The 22,062-nt window shown below is 36.4% G+C and overlaps 1 protein-coding gene across 4 annotated transcripts in view; it reads left to right on the forward strand.

Moving 5' to 3' along the window:
* PPP1R12A (protein phosphatase 1 regulatory subunit 12A) overlaps positions 1-22,062 on the forward strand; it is a 114,697-nt gene that overhangs the window by 88,508 nt on the left and 4,127 nt on the right. For 2 of the 4 annotated variants that reach the window (XM_042017681.1, XM_042017678.1), the window contains 10 exons: positions 1,310-1,400; positions 2,842-3,039; positions 3,216-3,378; positions 5,388-5,506; positions 6,172-6,237; positions 10,811-10,827; positions 11,992-12,133; positions 12,793-12,897; positions 13,796-13,843; positions 17,190-17,240. In XM_042017681.1, the coding sequence (XP_041873615.1) occupies positions 1,310-1,400; positions 2,842-3,039; positions 3,216-3,378; positions 5,388-5,506; positions 6,172-6,237; positions 10,811-10,827; positions 11,992-12,133; positions 12,793-12,897; positions 13,796-13,843; positions 17,190-17,240 (1,000 nt within the window). Of the gene's footprint in view, positions 1-1,309; positions 1,401-2,841; positions 3,040-3,215; positions 3,379-5,387; positions 5,507-6,171; positions 6,238-10,810; positions 10,828-11,991; positions 12,134-12,792; positions 12,898-13,795; positions 13,844-16,130; positions 16,162-17,189; positions 17,241-22,062 lie in introns of all 4 variants that reach the window. The other 2 variants (XM_042017679.1, XM_042017680.1) reach the window with 2 other exon arrangements.

A 22,062-nucleotide genomic window follows, 5' to 3' on the forward strand; every position in this document is an offset into this window, starting at 1 on the left:
ATCAAATTAACATAGTGTGGGTTTTTTACGATGTGCCATAAGATGGGAGTTGTTTCAACATTTTTAAGTATAGCAGCTAATTGTAAGTATTATAATAGGGGTAGAACATAGGTTGTAATCCATAGGTCTATGTAAATGAAGTTTTTTAATTCTTAAGATTGTTTCAGAACACTTTTTAGTATGTGCTAAGACTAACAAATATATTATTAGGTGAGCAAACTACTCTTTCCATACATAAATTATTTAGGTGTAAATAGATGATGGCATAATCACTAGTCAATTATTGAATCGTTAGCTAGTGATTCTTAACTATTCTTAGTTAATGATATATAAAGAGACAATCAGAAAATATTATAGAACCTGATCTAAAGAAGCTCAGAGAAGTTTTGTTTTAAGCAGCCTTTTAGTAACCTTTTGATTTTGCTTTTTTCGATTTTTTTTCACATTTTTTCTAATTTTTAGCTAATCCAAGGATTTTAAAACAGTGTGAAATAATAGCAGCATTCCCAGAATATTGTCATAGAAAATCAACAAATGCATTAAAAACTTTTAAGTTCTTTAATTATGGTTTTACATACATACAAATATATGCATTTATGTGTGTATGTATTTCCTGTTGGTTTTTTTACCCATTATCTGGATTAGAGAATTGCTTAAGAGTCCAGACCTTGTATGTCTACTCTAGTAGCCTTTTGTCTTTGATTACAATTACCTGCTTATTCTGCAGGACTCATGTGGGTTTCATGAAGATTCATTTTTAAACGTACTTTTTTCAAAGGGACTTGGATTATTCAAAGCATGGATGATTCATGTGAAAATATGGTAACCACCTCCTCAGGGATTTTTAATTTCTGGGGAAATTGATGATATAATTAGATTTTCTGCATTAACAGTGCATTTAGCTTTTTCTAAAAGTTTGCAAGTTACGTTAAAAGTTAATATGCACACATATTTGATGTATAAGTGTCTAACTGGCTGAATCTCTGAGGTCTTCTACCCCTGTGTTAGTAGACTGGTGAAATACCAAAAAAGCTGAAGTTATATTTATAGAAAATGGTAAAAAGAAATCTAAATTAAGTAAGAAAACGGTGTATTTTAATTGAGTTCTAAGGCTGCTGTCTTGATGAATAAGTAGATCAGTTTGATATGAAGGAAATGTGTAAAATGTAATCTCTTATATAGTTAAATATTTTCTTCTGACTGCTTTAGTTTTCAGTCTGTCATGTTTTTTGGGGGGGATTTTGACTGTTTAATACATTTGTGCAAAAATATTACCACGTGCCAATTTTGTTTGTAATTAACTCTTTAGATCATACCTCACTCCAGTACGGGATGAAGAGTCAGAGTCCCAAAGAAAAGCTAGATCCAGGCAAGCAAGACAGTCTAGGAGATCTACACAGGTATAGTATTACTAAAGCTTCTACATTTTTGAAGACATACCCATAACATCATTCTTGAGGAGCAGGCATAGCATACTGCATTTGCATCCATTTCTAATTTTTTTTTCTGTGCATGCACTATTGTAGGTAATATGATTGAGCTGATCAACATATGGATAGCTAATAAGATTCATGACATAGAAAATAATGCTTTCAATCTAGTTTCTGAAGAGAAGGAAAAATACTTAAAGAGTTTTTTATTACATGCTAATGATCTAGTATGTAACGGCACGTCTCCTTGCAGCATTTCTCTTTCTTAGTTTACATACTGATATAGTTGGAGGTTCTTCCCAGTTTCTATCAGTATCTATCAGCAACTAGCACAATCCTAGCACAGGGAATGATGTGGCAGTAGCAAAATAGAGTATCTCTAATGGTACTCGAATGCTCTTTGGGCAGTGGAGCAACTGCCAACCAACTATGTGCAGGCAAGCTGAGAATAATCAGCAGATAGTCCCTGAATTAAACAGCACAGAGCAATACTCCAGCCATTGTCCTTAGCTGTTTTTAGGCTGAGTCCATAGCTATGTTGTTTACTGATGTTACTTTCAAATCTTTGAAGTTTTAAACTCCTCAAATACTTCTGGTTAGTTTTCCTAATGAGAGATCCGTGCTACTTGATATGAATTCATCATACAGGAGTTATTTTTATTTCTTAATACTAATTCAGAGCCCTGAATGATGGTCAGACTACAGGCTAACTATTGTTGAATCTTTACAGTGAAGAGGCTACCAGGAACTGCTGGATTAAACTTTATCAATACTAAAAGCAATTAAATAACTGATAAGATGCAAAATTGGCTTTGAAGAATATATTACAAAGTGTTTTAAGCAGTATCTCAGTAAAATACATCAGCTGAAAACAGCGTAGTAGAGAAAAGCTGTCTTCATAAAATTGCTTTCTGAGCTTATTTCAAAACTAGTTTTTAGCCTAAAAATAACAAGAGACTTTTTAGTGTTGCTGACCTAAAAATCCAGTTGCAAGGAATTAATTTGTAAAGTATCAACATTTCTGAAAATATGGGTATTATATTTTTAGGGTTCTTTCACAAATGTTTTGTATGCTTATGATCATATTAGAAGCAACTAGTGGATTCTTAAATTATTTCTATAGCATCTTCTATGCAATCTGTATCTACTAGTTCAACTAAAAATTGTCTTGCTGGAGAGTCTGTGGTAGATCGCATTACAGCAAATACTTGCCATGTATCAGAGGGATGTTTGGTTCCAAGATCCAAGAGGAAACCTTATAGGTAGAATATACAGGTAAAATTTATTTCCTAATTGATAGATATAAATTTTTTTAAGTTGAATTTTTTTTCAAAATATTGATGTAATGTGATCATCTACATTAGTGTTAATGTTATATTAAAATGGTGTTTGCTGACTGCTGTTTTCACAGGGAGTAACACTGACAGATCTTCAAGAAGCTGAAAAAACTATAGGAAGAAGTCGTCCCACACGAACCAGAGAACAGGAAAATGAAGAAAAAGATAAGGAGGAGAAAGAAAAGCAAGACAAAGAAAAACAAGAAGAAAAGAAAGAATCTGAAACTAAAGATGATGATTATAGACAAAGATATTCCCGAACTGTTGAAGAGGTATTTTCATGATGAGTCTCTTTAGGTAGAGAAATTATATGAATCTTTACTCCAATTATATTATTTTAATTTTGGTACTACTATAAGGAGTATTTATACCGTTAAATGTTTTCATATCCTGTGGTTTATATTTGTTAATCCTGGTGAATTAATTCTGACATTTTTCTGTTGAATAGCCATATCATCGCTATAGACCAACTTCAACTTCTTCATCATCCACCTCTTCGCTCTCCACTTCCACTAGCTCTCTATCAACTTCAAGTCAGCTAAACAGACCAAACAGCCTCATAGGTATAACTTCTGCCTATTCTCGGAGTGGAACAAAGGAAAGTGAGAGAGGTAGGAGTACTGTTTATAATGGGGTTTTTTGTTGTTTAGTTGACAGCTTACATTTCTAGAGGTATTTCAAAATTGAGTGAGGTACGTAAGACCACAGCAGATGTACCTTGCTCCCATCTTCTGCAAGAAATTTCAAAACTTGCATATAGAGAGGAAAATTATTTTCTGTATTTGGTGGTGTTTTGCAGTCATTTGGTTTTTTTCTATTGTTGGGTCACAGAAGTTTCAGATATAGTGCCATAAATATCCACATAATGCTTTAACTTCTGCTTTAACATAGCAACTATAATAAAACACTGTATTTCAGGGTCGAAATACTTGTAGGTACTAAGAAGGAATTTTGCTTGATTAAATAATTGCTAAATAATTAGGGGTTTGTTTCAGTCCTTCCACACTGAAGGACTGGAATGATGCTTTATTTCTTTAAGGACCTCTCAGGGTTATGTGAGCAGCTGGAACAGGAAAGGCGATGTTTCCCACTGTAGTTCAGATGTAACCATATTTCTGCATACTTTAACTGGTTTATGTAATCTTAAACTGAGGGTTAGATGCATTATTGGGATCACAAAAAAGCTCTTCTCTGATGTCACAGAGATTTTGCCCTCATTTCAAATGTGAATCACCTGCTATAATTCTTAGAGATGTTGGGCCTGATTCTTTGCCTTTCAAAGGAGGAGCTTGTTAACATACATTGTGACCTCTTGTTCTTGGACTTGCCGCAGTTGATTTTAGACAAATACTTTATTCCAAATTACTGATCATAACTTCAGTAGGGGTACTGATTGAAATGGATATTCTTGTTCTACAGAGGGTCAGATAAAATGGTCCACTGATGAAATCTCCATGAACTATATAGCAGCATTGCCACGTTCCGTAGAATGGTGTTTTCTGAGGAAGTTACTGGGGCTAGGCTTCAGAGATATGTTTTCTGATTTTTTTCCCTTAGTCCTAAAAAGAACTGAAATTTGGATTAAGATTCTTTCATAATGCATGCTTACTCTAGGAAACTCACTCTGGATTGTTCTATGGAAAAGCTTTTCACTGGTAAATATTAGCTAGCACAGGTTCTTTTTTTTTTTTCCATATTATGACTTTTGGAGGAGAAGTACACTACCATCTGAAATCCCAGAGGTAAAATCCTAGTTTATTTAATTAGGAAAGGTATATGTTCACCACGAATGTATTTCCCTTCTTTCCTATTTAATTCTTCTTTCACTCTAAAATGTTTATTTACCTCTGAAGACTAGTGATGGTAGTTACTAATGATTATTGATTCTTCTATCTGAACTCAGTTCTGTGGTTTCTTTAATAAAAGAACATCAGGCTGAATAGACTGCATGATAATAAGTAAAGAACTTTGGCTTGGGCAGGTTTGTTTAAATTTTTTTTTCCACAAATTGCTTGTAAACAAATAGGGCACCAAACACAATCCTGAGTTGTTACATCTATTTTGAATTGCAATTGCATTTGTTTTAAAGAAAAAGGACATCTGTAATATAGTAATAATCTAATCTAGGAGGTCCCATTTTATTCTTCCTTAGAGCAAAGATGGAGAGGACTGTGATGAAAAGGAGGACTCTAAGGAGGACTTCTAAAGTTGGGGGGTTTTTAATACTGCATCCTTGATGTATGCAAAAAAAGCTTGTTTGATGAAGAATGGTGAAGAATTCTCTTTTTTTGTACTTTTACACATCTGCTGACACAGATTACGTGACAGTTTTGAAAACTGAATTGTAAGTCCAAGTTGTATTGTATTACTGTTACATTAAGACATTTTGTTTAGGTAACTGAGGTGAAATTAGTATTTACAGTATTTTAGAGCTATGTTTTAGAGCTATGTGTTCTGAGGAGTGTATATTACAGCAAACCCTGTATGTGGTAAGAAGGTCTTCAGCAAATTTATTTCAGGTAAAAAGTATTTATTGTGAGCATTTTAAAGACTGAGAAGAAGTATTTCAGAAAATTAGACTGTGTCATAATTCAGTGAATGAGAAAGTTGTTATTAACAGAAGGGGGCAAAAAAGAAGAAGAAAAGGAAGAAGATAAGTCACAGCCTAAGTCTATAAGGGAAAGACGGAGACCAAGAGAAAAACGACGATCTACAGGAGTTTCTTTTTGGACTCAGGATGTAAGTAAACTTCATTTGTAGCAAAATGGAATGTGTATAGTGTACTCTTAAAATAGAGGATTGTTTAGAGTAATACAATATATAAATAATTGTTCTAGAAAAAAATATGCCTTTCAAGTTAAATAGTCTTTGTTTTTGTTTTGGTGCTTTCAGGAGCAAAAGCAAAATTAAGTTTTTCAGTTGATAGTGCTATCAAGAATTCTAGAACACTGTAGTAACCATAACTTAATAGGAATTAATCATAATCTAAGGGGAAAAAATTAATTATTGAACAAATGTTCTCTATTGCATGCATACCAAAGCTGTAAAAATGAGACTCATTATTTGGCACGTTGCAAGTAGCTATGTATTTTGCATCTTAAAAAACTGCTGTCAGATTAGAAAGGTTATAGTTGATGTTTTAGACTATTCTTTTTCCTTTTCTTTGTCACAGGATCCATATATAATGTAAAAGCCAGATTTTCATGTGTCAAATGCAAAGTTGTTCCATCTCCTTCTGGTACTGAAAACATGTACCTGTTTGAGAATTTTCTTCATAGATCTTGTATATTCTCAGTGAAGATTCTTCTGCCCTTACATTTTCGTATTAAAAGTGTAGAATGCATTAAAATCTTACTAAGCTTTCAACAGTTTAATTATTTTTCCTCTCCCACCTCTTTCACCAGAGTGATGAAAATGAACAGGATCACCAGTCCGATTCAGAAGAAGGAACAAATAGGAAAGAAACTCAGGTAATTTAAGAAAGATAATTTGTTCATTAACTTTTAAGAGATATGTTTTGATTGTAAAATTTTTGTTGCAATTGAATTTACATGTCAACAGTGGCCATAACTGACTGTTTTGTCTTCCACTCTGATTATGTAGAATTAGCATCCAGAAAATGTGGATGAGATTTTTGACACACAGGTCAGGGACATGATGCAGCAGGTTACTGGAGCAAGCATTCAGTTTCTACCCAGCAAAACCTTTATTTCATCTACACTGTTATTTTCTGATAAATTATGTCCAATTACTTACGCACACTAATTAAAACCTTTGAAAATTAAACCCAGTGCTGTAATTATTACAATTAACAAATAATATGGGAAGTTAATTTAAGGAAGCACTGAAAGTTGAAGAGCGCAATGTATGTCATTTCTCCGTTGAACAAAATGGTTTTCTGGACATCCTAAATGAGTTTTACTGGTCTTGATAAAAAGTCAGTGGAAAACAGTATAATAGGCTTGATTTGATGGGAAAAGTCCTTAAAAACAGAATGGTGTGTGACAAGGGGATGAAAAAAGTGTTAAAAGGGAATTAGTAACATAACCTGTGCTATAAGAAGAATGTATTTCCTTTGACCTAAACCCTGGAATAACACACTACAAAATCAGGTTCATTACTGAGGAATAAAACTCATGGGATATTTCTTTCTTTTTTGTAAAGCTTCCATTACACATTTGTTAAATATTTTACTTAAGAGATTCATTCTGTGCCATTTTGATTTGCTGTATTTTTTATTTCTGTGCCACGTTAACATAAATGCATAGTCCTGTTTCCTTTCCTCCCAGTAGTACATATCATTATCCTTAGATCTGTAATTACTTCATATTCTGTTCTGTAGAAATTAATTTTGGTAGAACATGCTGTGTGGTGCTTCTGATAAAATTAATAACATTACAGTGTAATAGTGCTAAATCAGTCCCAAAATTATGAATATTATTAAAAGGGTGAGTGTGGAATGGTGGAGAAGTGTAGAACTGACTGACCAAGAGTGCTTGGACAGGTGCAGTGTTTGCTATGTGCCCAGGCTCAGAGGGTGGTGGCAAATGAAGTTCCATGCAGCTGGCACCTGGTCATGAGTGGAATTCTCCAGGGTTCAGTGTTGGGGCCAGTCCTGTTTAATACTTTGATCCATGCCCTGGCTGAGGGGGTGTAGGACACCCTCAGTCAGTTTGCAGATAACACCAAGCTGGATGAGAGTGTTGATCTGCTGGAGGGCAGGAAGGCTCTGCAGAGGGATCTGGACAGGCTGGACCCGTGGGCCAAAGCCAGCTGGATGAGGTTCAACAAGGTCAAATGCTGGGTTTTACACTTGGGTCACAACAACCCCATGCAGCGCTACAGGCTGGGGAAAGAGTGGTTGGAAAGTGCTCAAGGGATAAAGTAGCTGAGGGTGCTGGTCAGCAGTGGCTGAACATGAACCAGTGTGTGCCCAGGTGGCCAAGAAGGCCAGTGCCATCCTGGCCTGTATCAGCAGTAGTGTGGCCAGCAGGACCAGGTGTCATGGTTTGACACTGGCCAAAAAAGCCAGGCACTCACGAAAACCATTCACTCATTTTCCTCTGCTATAGCTGAGCAGAGGAGGGGAAAAAACGAAGGGCTCATGAGTTAAGGATTAGAAGAAAACACTCCTAAGGGCAAAACAGGCTTAAACTTAAACAGCATAAAGAATATTTATTATTAACAGAATCAGAAGACGATGATGAGAACTAACATAAACTTTTTTCCTTCCCAGCTCCTCCCTCTTTTCCCACTGACAGCACAGGGAGACAAAACATGGGGTTTTTTCGTCAGTTCGTCACTTCTGATTTTCTTCTGTTTGTTCAGAGAAAGAAGGGTCTTCTGTTGTACTGTGGGGTCCGATCGTTCCCCTCCCCGGGAGACAGTTCTTTGTGAACTTCTCTAACTTGGTTCTCTTTTCATGAGCAGGAGCCCCACCCAATTTGCTGCAAACATGAGTCCTTCTTATGGGCGAAACAGGCTTCCCACAACAGCCCCGTGAGTCTCTCATCCACGTGAATGCAGGTTTTTTAGCTCCTTTTGGCATCCACTCGCTCTGTCATGTGAGTGAACCTCTGCATCTCTCGTGGACCCAATGAGCTGCGGGGAGACAGCTTACATAACTATAGTCTTTTACCACAGTTTGCAGAAGAAAATTTTGGCTCTGGCGTTTGGAGCACTTCCTCTCCTTCTTTCTTTATTGACCTCAGTGCCGCAATGTTGGTTTTCCTCCCGTGTCCTCACCTTTTCTTTTTTCTCTGACTCGGAAAAAAATTCTTGTCCGTAGATGTGGTTTGGGTGCAGGCTACAGAAAAAATTAGAGGACTTTAGACAAAGAATGATTTCTAGCCTGAAAACATTAAGGAATCAGAAGAATGATTATCTGATGTTGCGGTGAACCATGGCCAACTCCAGGGTCAGCTGAATCAAGTGGACCAAAAGGTCCATTGGTTTGATGCCTCCACAGCCCAAAAGCCTTGGAAGTCACAGGCAGCACCCCAAAGGCTGTGAAAAATGTATAGATCCGAGCCTTACCATTGGCCGCTGCCCTCCCCTCCCCTTATTTCTCATATTTGGTTGTCTTTCCAGAGAGTTTTATGTTCTCGGTAGTTGATTGGCCCTTGCTACTTCTCCCTGCCTACTCCTTCTCCCATTTGCCACAATTCCTTCTCCCCGCCTTTGTAATGCCCCCTGACTGATGTATTATTGGTTACCATGTGTTTTCCACACCTGTTCTGTAGGGGTATAAAACCCCATGTCAGCCCCATTTTCTTGGCTTCTCCGTGGTTTTCCTGTGTTCTTCAATAAACCCTCTCCCCCACGAAGAAGTTTGTCCGCTTCTTTCCTGCCTCCTTCGCGCACCTTCGCCATTGGTGGGCAAGGTAAACCCAACCAGGAGCTTTGACTGCCCTCCTGCGCTGTGCTCAGCCCCCATCCTCCCCTTCAGGGCAGGCAGAAGATTGCCCGGTGCTCAGGGCAGCGTTCTAGCAGGCAATGGCACTGCGGCAGCCTTATTCATATCAGAGATTTTTGAAAGAACTGTCTTGTTAGATTTCAGTTTGTGCTTTCTTTTTCTTCAGAACTGTCTTTTGACTCCTTAGATGATCATTTGTCCATAAAGGAAAGCTATTAAAGAGAAGTCAGACTTTGCTAAGCACTTTTGACAGTTTGAAGTTGTTCTCTAAATTTGTTTAGGCTTTTTAGTATTAAGAGCAGAGAATTTCTTGAATTAGCAATGCTGTGTTGTTACTTAAAAGAAGTTGGTGTTCCTGCTAGAAGAATAGTCTTAGATCTAAGTTGTAGGATAGCCACTTAAAATAAGGAAGTTGAAAGATCTCTTTGGTAGATGAAGTGTTTCTGTGAAGCCGATTTTTAAGTATGATGCATTGCAAAAAACCCCTATTAATTTGAAAAGATACTGCAACTGTGGTTACCTTATAATTAATGAATTAACTGTGGAATATTCTACAAAATCTCTTAATTCGCAGCATCGTTCGTGCTCTTGACAGAAAATAGCAGTGTTTTATTTGGAGTGGTTAGGCTATAGTATGTACCTTTAACATCCTCTGTGCAGTAAGTGCACTTCAAGGTGTCAAAGGGGAAATTGAGTGTATTGTGGAGAATGTGGCTGTTTTCCTCTGTACATTGAAAAAATACAGTTTCCTTCTATAAAAGGAAACTAAGCAAGCCACGTCAGCCCTCCCAGAAAACCACTATGGGGAAGGCTTCAGCCACTGATAGGTGAGTAACATTGGAGGATGTCCAGGTGATGATACAGCAGTAGAGTTTCTTGCCTGAAATGTCTTCACTCAAGATTGGAATAATAATTGGAAGAAATTATGAATCTGTATTGACCAGCCAGAGGGGAAAAAGGTTTGTATGACTGATGTAATGCTTAGAGGGCACTCCCTCACTCTTAAGTCATCCTTTTAATTAAGTTTTTCTTGTCAAATAAAGAGAGTTTCATTTATTACTTTCATTCCTTCATTCATTCCAGGTAAATCCACAGGGACAAAATTTGCTATGTCATTTAAATTAAGTCTAATAAGTACTTCCTTATGTTGTTGGTGTAGTAACTTGTTTCCAGTCATGCTATGTTGAAACAGTGATCCTGTATCTTAATTTATTGTTTTGAGCTGCAGTCATTATGTTCAAAACATCATAGCTAATGTTAAAGAAGAGGAAGAAGGAAGAGTGAATTTGAGAAATGCCGTTCTGATGCCTTTGATAACAGTGAAGCAAATCCAGAATGCACCAACCGCTGAAATGACTCTACTGTTTAGGGCACTCCAGACTTCTGGAGTGTTATGTTAACATCCTGTGTAAATCATATTTTGGCAAGTGCATTCTAGCACATATTTCTCTTATTTTCTGGACATAAAAAAACTGAAGCTTGACAAGGTTTAGCTAATGCATGCTGATGGATAGTGTGTGCATTTGACGTAACTGTTTAGTTGTATTTGTTCACAGATGGTTGTATAATTTAATTAAATTATTGACTGATCCATTCTCTTTCTCTCTTTTTACCTCTCCCCACTTCAGAGTGAGAGCCTTTCAAGGTATGTGCAATTTAATCAAATTAATTTAGAATTGTTATACTTTCTGTCTGCATGTTGTCATTTTAAGTTCTTGACATACAAATTCAGCTTAACTCCAACTCCTAAGTTGGGTTGAGCTTTAAAAGGCTGTGATAATATTTAGGTTTCGTATGAAGTGTGATTGTAAAGCTACAGTCCTGCCATGTGTGGGTGGAATATGCCATTCTGGGGAATATGTTGAACTCTGTATTTGTAATGCACTGAAGGCAGGCTGGGCATTTCATAGAACATAGTGGACACAGTATTATGCCCTACAGATTTTTCAGCATGGACCCAGCTTTTACAAAGAAGACAAGAAGTTCTTGTTGCTCCCCTTTTAGAAAGCCTACTAAAAATTTTCTGTGTAACCTCAAGAAAAATACTACAGCCTCTGAAAGCTGTATTTCCTTGAGATTTGTTAAAAAGTAAATGCTGAAATATTGATAATTTTTTTTAAAACTGATCTAATTTCTTTTTGGACCTTGAGCTTTAATTATCGAATTCTGTTATGTTCTTACTCTGGTGAAAATTTGTTAAATAAAACTGCTGTAACACATGATTAGTGAAGAGGGAACAGTGTGAAATTACTCTTAACTTTATTAATACTTGTTATTTAGTTATTAGGATAAAGAATACTGAAGATTTGTTTCATCAACTGCTTCTGTTAAAATACTAGAAGTCACATCAAATGGTTCTGAAATCTTGATTTCTGTAATGAAACTTGGGGAATTCATCTAGGCCATTCATCTAGTGTTTTTTAAAACACTTCAATTAAACTAGTAATTTTTTTTTTTAAATATATGTTCTTTATAAATAAAAAAGGATTAAGCTACCTAAGCTACTATAAAGTATTTTAAGACATGTAATTTGCTTGCATTAAATAATTTAATTACATTTAAAAGAATTCTCTGTATGCATTGCTCTGCAGACTGAACAATTTGAAAACATTTTCACCCAGAATATTGAAGTACTGGAGAATGTAAAAGTGAAATTTGCGTCAAATTAGAAGACAGTGGTCTAACTAGAACACGTAATTGCATTTGGTTGTTTTCAGCTGGGTAGCAGCAAACTCAAAATGTTTGATACAGGTCAGTGGTCTCAGTTTGGCTGCAAAGGCGAAGAAAAATCAGAAGTTATCTTTTACAGATATGATACGGGATCGCTCAGCGTGTCTGCAGGTGATCGTTACGATTCAGCGCAGGGGCGATCGGGGTCACAGAGTTATCTTGAAGATCGAAAACCATACTGCAGTAGACTAGAAAAAGAAGATAGCCCTGATTTTAAGAAGGTATCTGATCCAATAAGTTTGGGGCAAAAGTAGAACTTTATTACTGCTTTTCTTAAATTGTGTGAAAATAGTTTCATGTTGCATCAGAAATACTGCTTAAAGTAACTCAGCTGAATGGAGAAGCACAGCAACTGCTACAGTGGGGGAAAATACACATTATGAAACAGCTTCTGGCTTTCGTACATTTCAAGGCAAGGGAGAAATCCAGAGGAGCCAAGATACAATCAAATAAAGAAATAATATGGTAGTATTTATCATACGAAAGGTATTATTAAAACTGGTGTACTCATATGTGAAGCCTTTTGTTACATGTTTGCCAACTTACATACATATAAGATAAAAGTATGTTTAGATCTTGCTTTAAAATAGAGGAGGAGTTTGTTGAAAAGTTTACTGTGGTGGTGTAATCTGTGAAGTCTGAAGAAAAAAAGGCGGCTTAATTATGTGTAAGGTAAGCTGTGTGCTCCCTATGCAAAGCTGCTTTTTTCTAGAAATATTTAGTAACAGTTCCTTACAGTGCTTGCTAATTCTAAACATCTTTATTTTACTTCTTACTGTTAATATATTTATTAACTTTACATGTGGTTCAATCATACTTTCTAAGTTTTTCAGCTGATCTCACTATTATCTGGTATTTTTTAATGAATATTTTCTCTTAGCTTTATGAACAGATTCTAGCTGAAAATGAAAAACTGAAAGCACAGTTACATGACGCCAACATGGAACTTACAGATCTTAAGCTACAGTTGGAGAAGACCACTCAGGTTTGTATGAAACAAAAAGTCATGTACTTAGCCAACAATGTAGATAGTAAACCAGATGCACCCCAGGCTATGGGCCTGTCTTTACTAGGCATCAGCTTTCTTGTTTATCCAAAGATGGGAATGGAGAAGAGTACTTCTCTGTCTCTAAAGAGAAGAGAGTGCAGGATTCTGGTCTTCAGCTGTGAACAAAATGTGTGAGACTGCTTCTTGCCTACTTAAGTAGTAGCGGTTCTTGCCATCATGTATCTGCATGCAAACTTCTTTGCAGGGTAGGGGTAAACACTGTCTGCACTGTTAATCTTATATTCAAACTGACAATTGGGATTGATTGATTAATTCATAAACCTGCTGGCAGATTGGCATAACCTGCCAGTTGTTCCTGGCTGGTTAGATAGCTTTATCTTGGAAATGAAGAGACTAGTGCATTCCTATATATAGGATAACTGCTGTCACGTAACAGTGCTGTATACACTAATACAAGACACACACACTGAAGTCAGATTTGTCTAAATTTGTCTACTCTTGCTGTAGAGTGTATCATATTCTTGGATCATATTTACCACAGTTTACCTGTACTTAATTGTCTTTCATGTGTACCCTGGAAATGTTAGTGAAGAACATTTAAAAGATGCCTGTTCTGTAATGCTTTTAGATAGAAATACTGTATTAGTCTTGTTAGCCAAAGGCTGTGTAGTGATTAAATAACATGGATGGTCACAGAAGAAGTGCATGATAAATCCAATTTGTTCTTTATTTCAGTGTTACTTCTCTGAACACACTTCAAAATGTTTTTGATTACATACTTCAGACAGAATACTAAAATGTCTAGTATTTTTTTTCCTCAGTTATGTGTTGTTTCAAAGCACCTGTCAATGTCTTCATAAATTTTGTGTTTCAGAGACAAGAAAGATTTGCTGACAGATCACTCTTGGAAATGGAGAAAAGGGTGAGTTTCTGCCAAGGAACTTCTAAATACTCCAATTCAAGCTTTGTTTTTAGTTTGTTTTGCAACCCCTGGTTTGGATATATTTTAGTAGGAAGAGAAGCCTTCTTATAACTTGCATTTTTTAGAGGATTTGGGGATTTTAGGTTTCAAAGTGGCAATGAATGTGAGATGGAATTACTCTTCAGAATTGCCTTTAGTTTGCCTGTTCGTTTGTGATAACCAGTTTCTAAACTCTGCTGCCCTCCAGGGATCTGCCACTTGTTCCATCTCATCTAAAACAATGTTGGCATTCCAGAGGGTTAAGTAGATTCATTGTGTGTCATCTTTTAACACATTTCCAAGATTCAGAGAAGTTAATTTCCTCAGAGCTTTCAAGAGACACCCATTGTTATTGGTAATGCGATAGCTGTTTCTGCCTCACAGACATGAGACCTTAAACCTGCTAATGATATAAAATAATCTTTATGTGCCTCTTTCCTTCTACTGTAACTTTTTTACAGAGGGAATGTGGTACTGGGGCAGGGGGAGAAAGTGGAAGAATGAGCAAGCAGTGTGGGAAGAGGGGCATCAGAGTCAGAGACAAAATTGAATGGGAAAGAAGTCATGTAATAAATTCATATGTGAGGTGGACTACAGGAATTATTTCAGAAGTTGGACACATGATAATTTTAGGCTGTAGTTTCATGCTAATTTAAAATCCAGCCCTGTAAAAGTTTAGTTTCACAGCAATGTAAAGCAAACTACGTTGATTTTGTGGTGGTCTTGGCTTCCTTCATGACTCTGAACACTATGTGTTCTTTTCTTCTCCCTTGATCCTGGAGTGACACATTAGAGACAAACAGGAAAAAAAAATTAGACGCTGACAGTACAAAGTGATGTAAACATTTATTTATCCCTGGTAAATTTCATATTCATTAGCCTTTTATATTTACTTTCCAATATTTTAGGTTTAGAAAACAAGTTTTAGTTCTACGAAACTGTCTGGTATATAAACAAACACTTGGTAGATTTTATAGGAGCAAATGAAGATGTAGAAATACTTTCAGGCACTTCCTGAAGTTTCATTATCTTTGCCTTAATAGTCTCACCAGTTAATTGCTGCTGTTTAGCACCTATTTCTCTCTTTAATTTTTTGGCATCCTAATGTGGGCAGTGATTTCATCAATAGAAAGGTTTCAGCAGCAGATTTAATTGGTTTCTTGCTTGCTAGGATGACGACACAAGTGGACATTTAATTATTTAATAGATGTAGCTGCATCCATTACTGTGTGGGTTTGTAGGTAATGCACAGAGTACTGCGTAGATAGACATTATTTCGGTTTTAAATTACTGCTTTGCTTTCTCCCAGAGCAGGCCATTGCATTAAAACAATTAGCTTTATTAGAAATTCTTGCACCTTTTTTTTTTAAGACATTTAGTCCAACAGCAAAATGTCTTTCAGAATGTTATTTTCCCTAATGTATTAGTATTAAAGCCAGTGAGTAAAATAATTAACTTAATGATGTACGTATGCAACTTAGGTGCTGTATGGCTGAAACTGGATTTACACATTTATATATCTGAATCTTGTTCATAATTATACACTTCAGACAGGAATTTAAATGGGGAATATATTTATGATTGTATTTTCTGTGTTGTTTAAATCTGAAGTTTCACTTTGAAAGTGACTGAAGCAGGATTCTCAGCTGTTAGTCATCAATAGCTGATCTCTAGAAATAAGGTTATCAAATTCAGCATTTAAAAATAATTTTAAAGACACCTTTTTAATGTGTAATGTAACAATAAAAATGCAAAAAAATAAAAGAAATTATAGAGATTTTCTAAGAATACTTTTCCAAGTATATGGCTTCACTAAAATAAACTATAAACCTAAAGACGTTTATATAAATTACACAGAGGAGAGGGCAAAAGTAAAGTAGTGAGCAAAAATCATAAGAAATAAAAGGCTGACAGAGAAAAACCTGAAGGCATCTTCAGACTGCGACATTTTCAAGCTGAAACCTACCTTTTCAGTGAAGAAAATGAGAGTATATATTAAGCTTAGATTTGCACAGTAGTAAAAGTGGGATTTTTGTTAGTTACTTACATCAGTTAGCTCACTGGTACTTATGCCGATTACTGTGACTATAAGAAAAGTTTTAACTAAAAGGAGTTAAGTACATTAAGTAGTAACAACTGCAGTAATATATTACTTTGATAAAAATTAAAGTTGTTTACTGTAACGGGAAAATGTTGGGGTATAATTGCACTGTGATTAAACTAAATTCAAATGATTTATATCTGAAAGGTGTCCGGCAAGAGTCAGTATCTACTGGGCGGTATGATCTAACCAAAGTTTTACACACCTCAGTCAATGCTGCTTGCTGTTTGCATAACACCATTGTATGCAGATGCATATGGCCACTTGGCAATGATCTGTTGCTTTTGCCTCTCACACTCTGGAAAAATCTGAATGTAGAGTACTGATAACTGCAGCTGCTTTTAAATGAGAAACACTGCATTGTCTGACACAGGAAAGCAAGCAATCAAGCTATAAACCCCAAAGTCTACTGCATTGGCTGCTCATCTGTCATATGTGTTGAAAAATAGGTTTAAACAAAATAATGGGGTTGTGTATCTGCACTGCAGACTGCAGTGTAGTATAGAAAACCCTAAGCTAACTTTCCATAAACTAGCTTGGTTATATAATCAGTGCAATCAAGTTCTATATAAAGGATAATTTCTCCTGCTTCTCAGGTAAAAAGGGAAATAAAAGGAAAACTAAACTGTATGAGAAATGCAGAAAATATTCAGGAAACATTTTCTCAAGAAGCAGCTGATCTCACATAGCTAGATTTCTTTGGTACTCAGCTAGGTCCTGTAATGTCAGTTGTATCAACACTAGGTTGCAGTTTGGATTGTGGGCAGATCCCACTGAGCTGAGACAGATGTTTCAGCTACCTTTGTCTGTGAAAGCTTATGCTTTTATGCTTGTATCTTTTAATATTCTTGTTTGATTCTGATCATTTTCTGCATTTCTTTGATATTAAGGTCTTACAAAAGCCTAGCTCATGAAAAATAAATCCAAATAAGTGGTACTTAAAGTCTTTCTAAATTAGTGAAAAGGAAGGGGTATGTTTTGTAGGGCTTGATATGAATTTCTATATCTCTTCCTCCTTGGATATTAAAATTTCATTTTGGCCAAATTTCTATGTATCACTGCCATCACACAAGTTTCCTGTCCACACTATGCTTTTGGTTGTATGATCTATGAAACTTGAAGTTTTTCACTGTTACCACAGTATTTACAAGTTGTAATTTTTAAAACATTGTATTGTTCAGCGTTAACACACATCTTCTGATTTAGGAAAGAAGAGCGCTAGAAAGAAGGATATCTGAAATGGAAGAGGAACTGAAAGTAAGTAAACTAGTACGCTATTAATAACAAAGTACATTATTATGTCAGTGAGACATAGTCTGGCAGTATTACTGGTCTCTATAATTTCACTAGAAAATAACCAAGTTACAGCTGCACATCAAAGTCACTCCTGTCACACAGCTTGTAGCGAAGCTGCTGTGCTGGCATAAGCAGTTGTATGTGTAAGATTGAGAAGAAGGTGCTGAGTTGTAGGCTTCTATAGTATGGCTAACAAGAAACATTCAGAGATGGTTGGAGTGAAACATATCTTGATCTAATCAAGATGGAATTGCAATCTACAATTTTTATATGATACTCATAAGTTTTATTAACTTACTAATTACTATTATTAAAATCCATTCTCATTAAATAATGGTAGCATATAATTCTATAGATATTTAAGCATTAAATGTTGTTTCAATCTTTATCTCATGTTCTTTATTAATTAGGTGGCATGTTACAATATTAAAAACTTCTGTTTGTATAGTGTGAATAATAATCAGGTTTTAGTTAACAAAACGCAGTAGATAGATTTCAGTTGTTGACAAATAAGTAACACTTAGCATACTGATTTCTGCTTTTTTCAACTATGTATAAAGTGAATCCCAGAAGCAAAATAATTTGAAATAAATTTCATTTCTGTTTTGTTTGGGGTTTTTTTAACCATTCCCCCTTATCAATGTTAAACCCTCCGATATGATTAAGAAGGGTGAGAAATTGGGTGGGTTTATTTTCTATTATGTCCTAAATATTGGACATGGCCAACCAAATTCATAGAATTTAAGTGGAACGTGAAAGTAGCATTATTTTGACATTCGATATTTTTCATGGATTAATCAAGTTTCCTTTTAAGCTCATTTTTGAGCTCCCTCTGGTGCTTGGAAATGACATTAACTTCCAAATACTTTTCATTGAAAGACATGCACCAAGTTCTGTTGAAGTAATTGAAGCTGACAAGCAGATATAGGCAGAAGGCAACTGTGATGCCTCTGGCTCCCTTGGATTCAGACCAAGATAGTTTGCTGTAAGGGAGGGCACAAGATCTGTGATTCCTTGAGGGGTCTTCAGAAGTGAAATACAGAAAAAACAAACTATGGTAGAGGAAAATAATTGTCTGCCTTAGAGTAGAAGACACGATGTGGGGTTCTAGGGAAAGTTGGGCTTCTGATAAAAATAGAGAATGCAAATATATTGCTTTTTTCAAAGGTTTGCTTTTGATAAGCAATAAGCAAAAGTTTTGAATTAAAGATTAAATACTCTTCCCATAGTTTGTTGCACGGTCATTAAAAAGTATAGGTTAAATGTGTCGTTATGTACAGAGTTTTGAACAGGAGATTAAGTTTGTGCAATTAGGATGTTAAGTGAAGAATTCCAGGAATAGCTCTCATTGTTAATGCATCCTGAACTGTTTTGGAAAGCTGTGACTAATCACTACTGGTACTTAGATTGCTTTTCAAGAATGTGCCACTTGTTTGATACTTTCCTTTCACAGCGGCTTATTTACTTTAAACAGGACTGTCTCTTCTAAGTTTTCTTTCAATTCTGCTCGTCTAATATATATGTGGGGTTTTTTTTCTTGTTTTCACTCCTATTTCTTTGATTCCTGCAGAACCTGCAACAAATAAAGCAGATTCAATCTTTGAAACACATAAATGAGCGACTGGTGACTGAGAATAGGGCCTTAACCCGAGTGCTTGCCAAGTTGTCAGGGTCCTGTAGGCAACTGCGCTCTGTGGACTTGTAATTTCTTCCTTCTCCTTTGTTTAGCCAGGCAGGTGTTGACATTCAGTTTGTGCTTGGGCAGAATTTTACTATTAACACTTGCGTGTCAGAAACTGACTCAGTGCTGCTCGGTTCTGGAGGTGTGGCTAAAGCTAAAGCATGGTGCCCAGTGTACAAGCTAGAGGTGTCGCAGATGTGTTGGTATGGTGTGGTATTGCCCCTGCTAGCACTGAAGCTTGTCCTTGAAGATAAATTGGCAAGGATCCAGGAGAGCTTTGACATGTTAAACCTTGGCAACAACTGAAAGGATTTGAGTTTGCATGAGGATACACTAAAGTCAGTCTCTTGTTTTGATGTTTGTGTAAATGCTTAAGTAGATTGGCCTCTAGCTTTCTAACAAACTGAAAATAAGATTTGAGCTTTCTTACTGCAGTTTGGTTTAAGTGCATAGAGTTGATAAAAATTTAGTCTTAACAAAAGAGTGTTTGAGAACTGGTTTCAGTACTGTGTATTCCTGAACAGTTGCATGAGCAACCTTTTTTTCTTACATTTGTGTGTTTTAGTGTTTTAGAGGGGACCAAAGTATTGTTTTTTCAGAAGTGTATTGGAGTTTCAAATTGATTACTGTTTTCATGTATTAACTTCCCATTTGGGCCTTGCCAATCCTTATTTTTACCTAGACAATTTAAAACATCCAGTTCTAGCACAGAGTTAAGATTATTGATTTTTATTGCTATATATATATATATATATATATAGGCATTCCAGTGTGGATGAGTCCTACAATGCATGGACTGTAAAATCACAGACACAAAAAAACTGCTTAGTGTGGCAGATTGGTTCAGACCCCTTCTGATAAGGTATGAACTGCTTTGAGTTCCATCTTGGAAAAAAAAGCTAGTCTGTTTTCTTAGTGTTATTGCAGGGCTGTTTCAGAAACCTGTGGAAGGTTCAAAACTTACATGAGGATCAAAATGTGGTTTCATTCTGCACCAAATCTATATGCCTTTCTTCCTCTTAAATATAACAAGTGTCTAGGCTGGAGGTTACAGTGAGCTTTTGAGGTATATAGTTGAAAAAAAGAAACCAACCTTCTGCACTCTTGTGCTCTGACTCTTGCTAAACTGCTTCCTCTCATTTACCCCCCTTCCCACTTAGAAAGGAAGGCGATGAGTGTACAGTCTGCTCAGAATCTGATCTCAGGTTTTCCCCACTAAGAGGCCTGAAATAAAGAGGAGGTTTATCCTTTTGCTTGGTGTCTTCCTGGAATTGGACTAATATTAGGATGTGGTGTTCCTGATCCAGGCCCTGCATTCCTCAATGCTCCCTTGTGTGAACCCTTACTGAAAAGTGAAGTCAGCTCACTGACCTGGCTGAAAACAAGTCCCTTTATTCATTATAGTATTTGATCCATCTCACCCCAGTATTGTTGGATCACTAAATTAGCTGTGCAGAAAGCAGCAGGAGCACACTGCTGCATGAGGAGGGAGAGCTGTCCCTTTAGGGCAGTCCGTCTTACATCAGCCTCAGCTAACAATGTGGTTTTTCAACACAGCTGAGCTAATCTAATGACTGCTGTCCACAGCTGTCATCCATACTGTCTTTTTTTTGCTAGCACTGGCATTCCTTTAACCATGGTAAGCCATTTGGGGTATTAACCACAGAAAACCATTCAGTATTCCTCTCCATAGCAGGAGTTTTCAATGGCAGGTCGTTGTGGAGCTTGAGTAGCCTGACCAGCAAAAGAGAAGCAATGGAAACACAGCAGGGAGCCTTGACAGTATGATGGTAGGTTAACAACAGCAGTGTGCCTGAGTAATCTGAACAGGTGCTTCAGCAGTTCATGAGCTTTTTGTAATCTTTATTCATCAAGTTGTTTTGTGTGTACAAACTGTTAAATCCTCCAAGAAACACAGACATGCTTATTACTGTACAGATCCGAGATGGCTCCACATAGGTCAGATGATTACTGAATCTTTATTTGCTCAATGATAGCACTGCAAAGTTACTAGCTAGTCATGATACAGATAGACAAAATAGTGCATTTTTAATCTTATGCTAGAGTCTCATCTCAGGAAGCTGCTTTGCTGTTTTAGTGAGAACTAAATTGGAATTCAAAGTGCAGTATGTAATTAATTTTACTGAATTTACTGCAAAGGGGTTTTTTTCCTCCCTCTTAACATTAAAGGTGTATGGTGTCACCTCACCAGAAGTTTGAATACCCATAGAAATGCACTGCTCCAAGAGAATTGTTTAAAGTATGTGGGGAGTAGTATAGATGAGAAGTGTTAAGTATTTTAGGTTACTTGTGCTTATCCTTCCTGTTGAATCTCCTGGTATTCTCAGAATCAAAGAATCATTTAGGTTGGAAAAGACCTCCAAGATCATCAAGTCCAACCAGTACCCCAGCACAACCACCCCTAAACCGTGTCCCTGCATGCCTCATCTTCTTGTCTTTTAAATACTTTCAGGGATAGTGGCTCCACTGCTTCCCTGGGCAGTCTTACTTGACAACTGTCTTGGTGAAGAAATTTTTCCTACTATCCAGTATAAAACTCTCCTAGTGCAACTTGATGCCATTTTATCTTGTGATATAACCCTTTTGTCTCTTACCAGTCTTCCCCTATTCTCTAGCAGACTAGCAACAGAAGACAAAGTATTTCCTTAAGACCTATTCTACCTATTAATTGAATCAGGATTAAAATATATTTACAGAGATTTGCAGATATATAGTGGTACTGGATTATGTTAAAGCTCTAATTTTGAACAGTGGATTTTGTTAAGGGAGTTCACCAGAAAATACACCTCTCTGTGGGTCTGTCTCTATGTAATTAACCATTATGGGCTGCAGCTCCCTCCCTACTCAGTAAGCTGAAAGAGGACTGTGACATTCCTGGACTGACTTTGAGGTTTCATTGGAATGCACACACAACACTACTTCTCGAGGTACCTATTTAACCAGTACAAAACCAGACTCCCTTGATTCCCTGTGCATGGCTAGATGAAGGCTGTTGTGATTTCACCCAGTACCTTTGGTATGAAATCTGTAGCAGAATGGAAAGGAGGAAGGAAAGGTTTTGGTTGGTTTGCCTGAACAAAT

Source organism: Corvus kubaryi, unplaced genomic scaffold, assembly GCF_017639235.1.
Source record: "Corvus kubaryi isolate FWS band 111438036 unplaced genomic scaffold, C.kubaryi_AGA036_p1.0 137, whole genome shotgun sequence".
Lineage (NCBI taxonomy): Eukaryota > Metazoa > Chordata > Aves > Passeriformes > Corvidae > Corvus > Corvus kubaryi.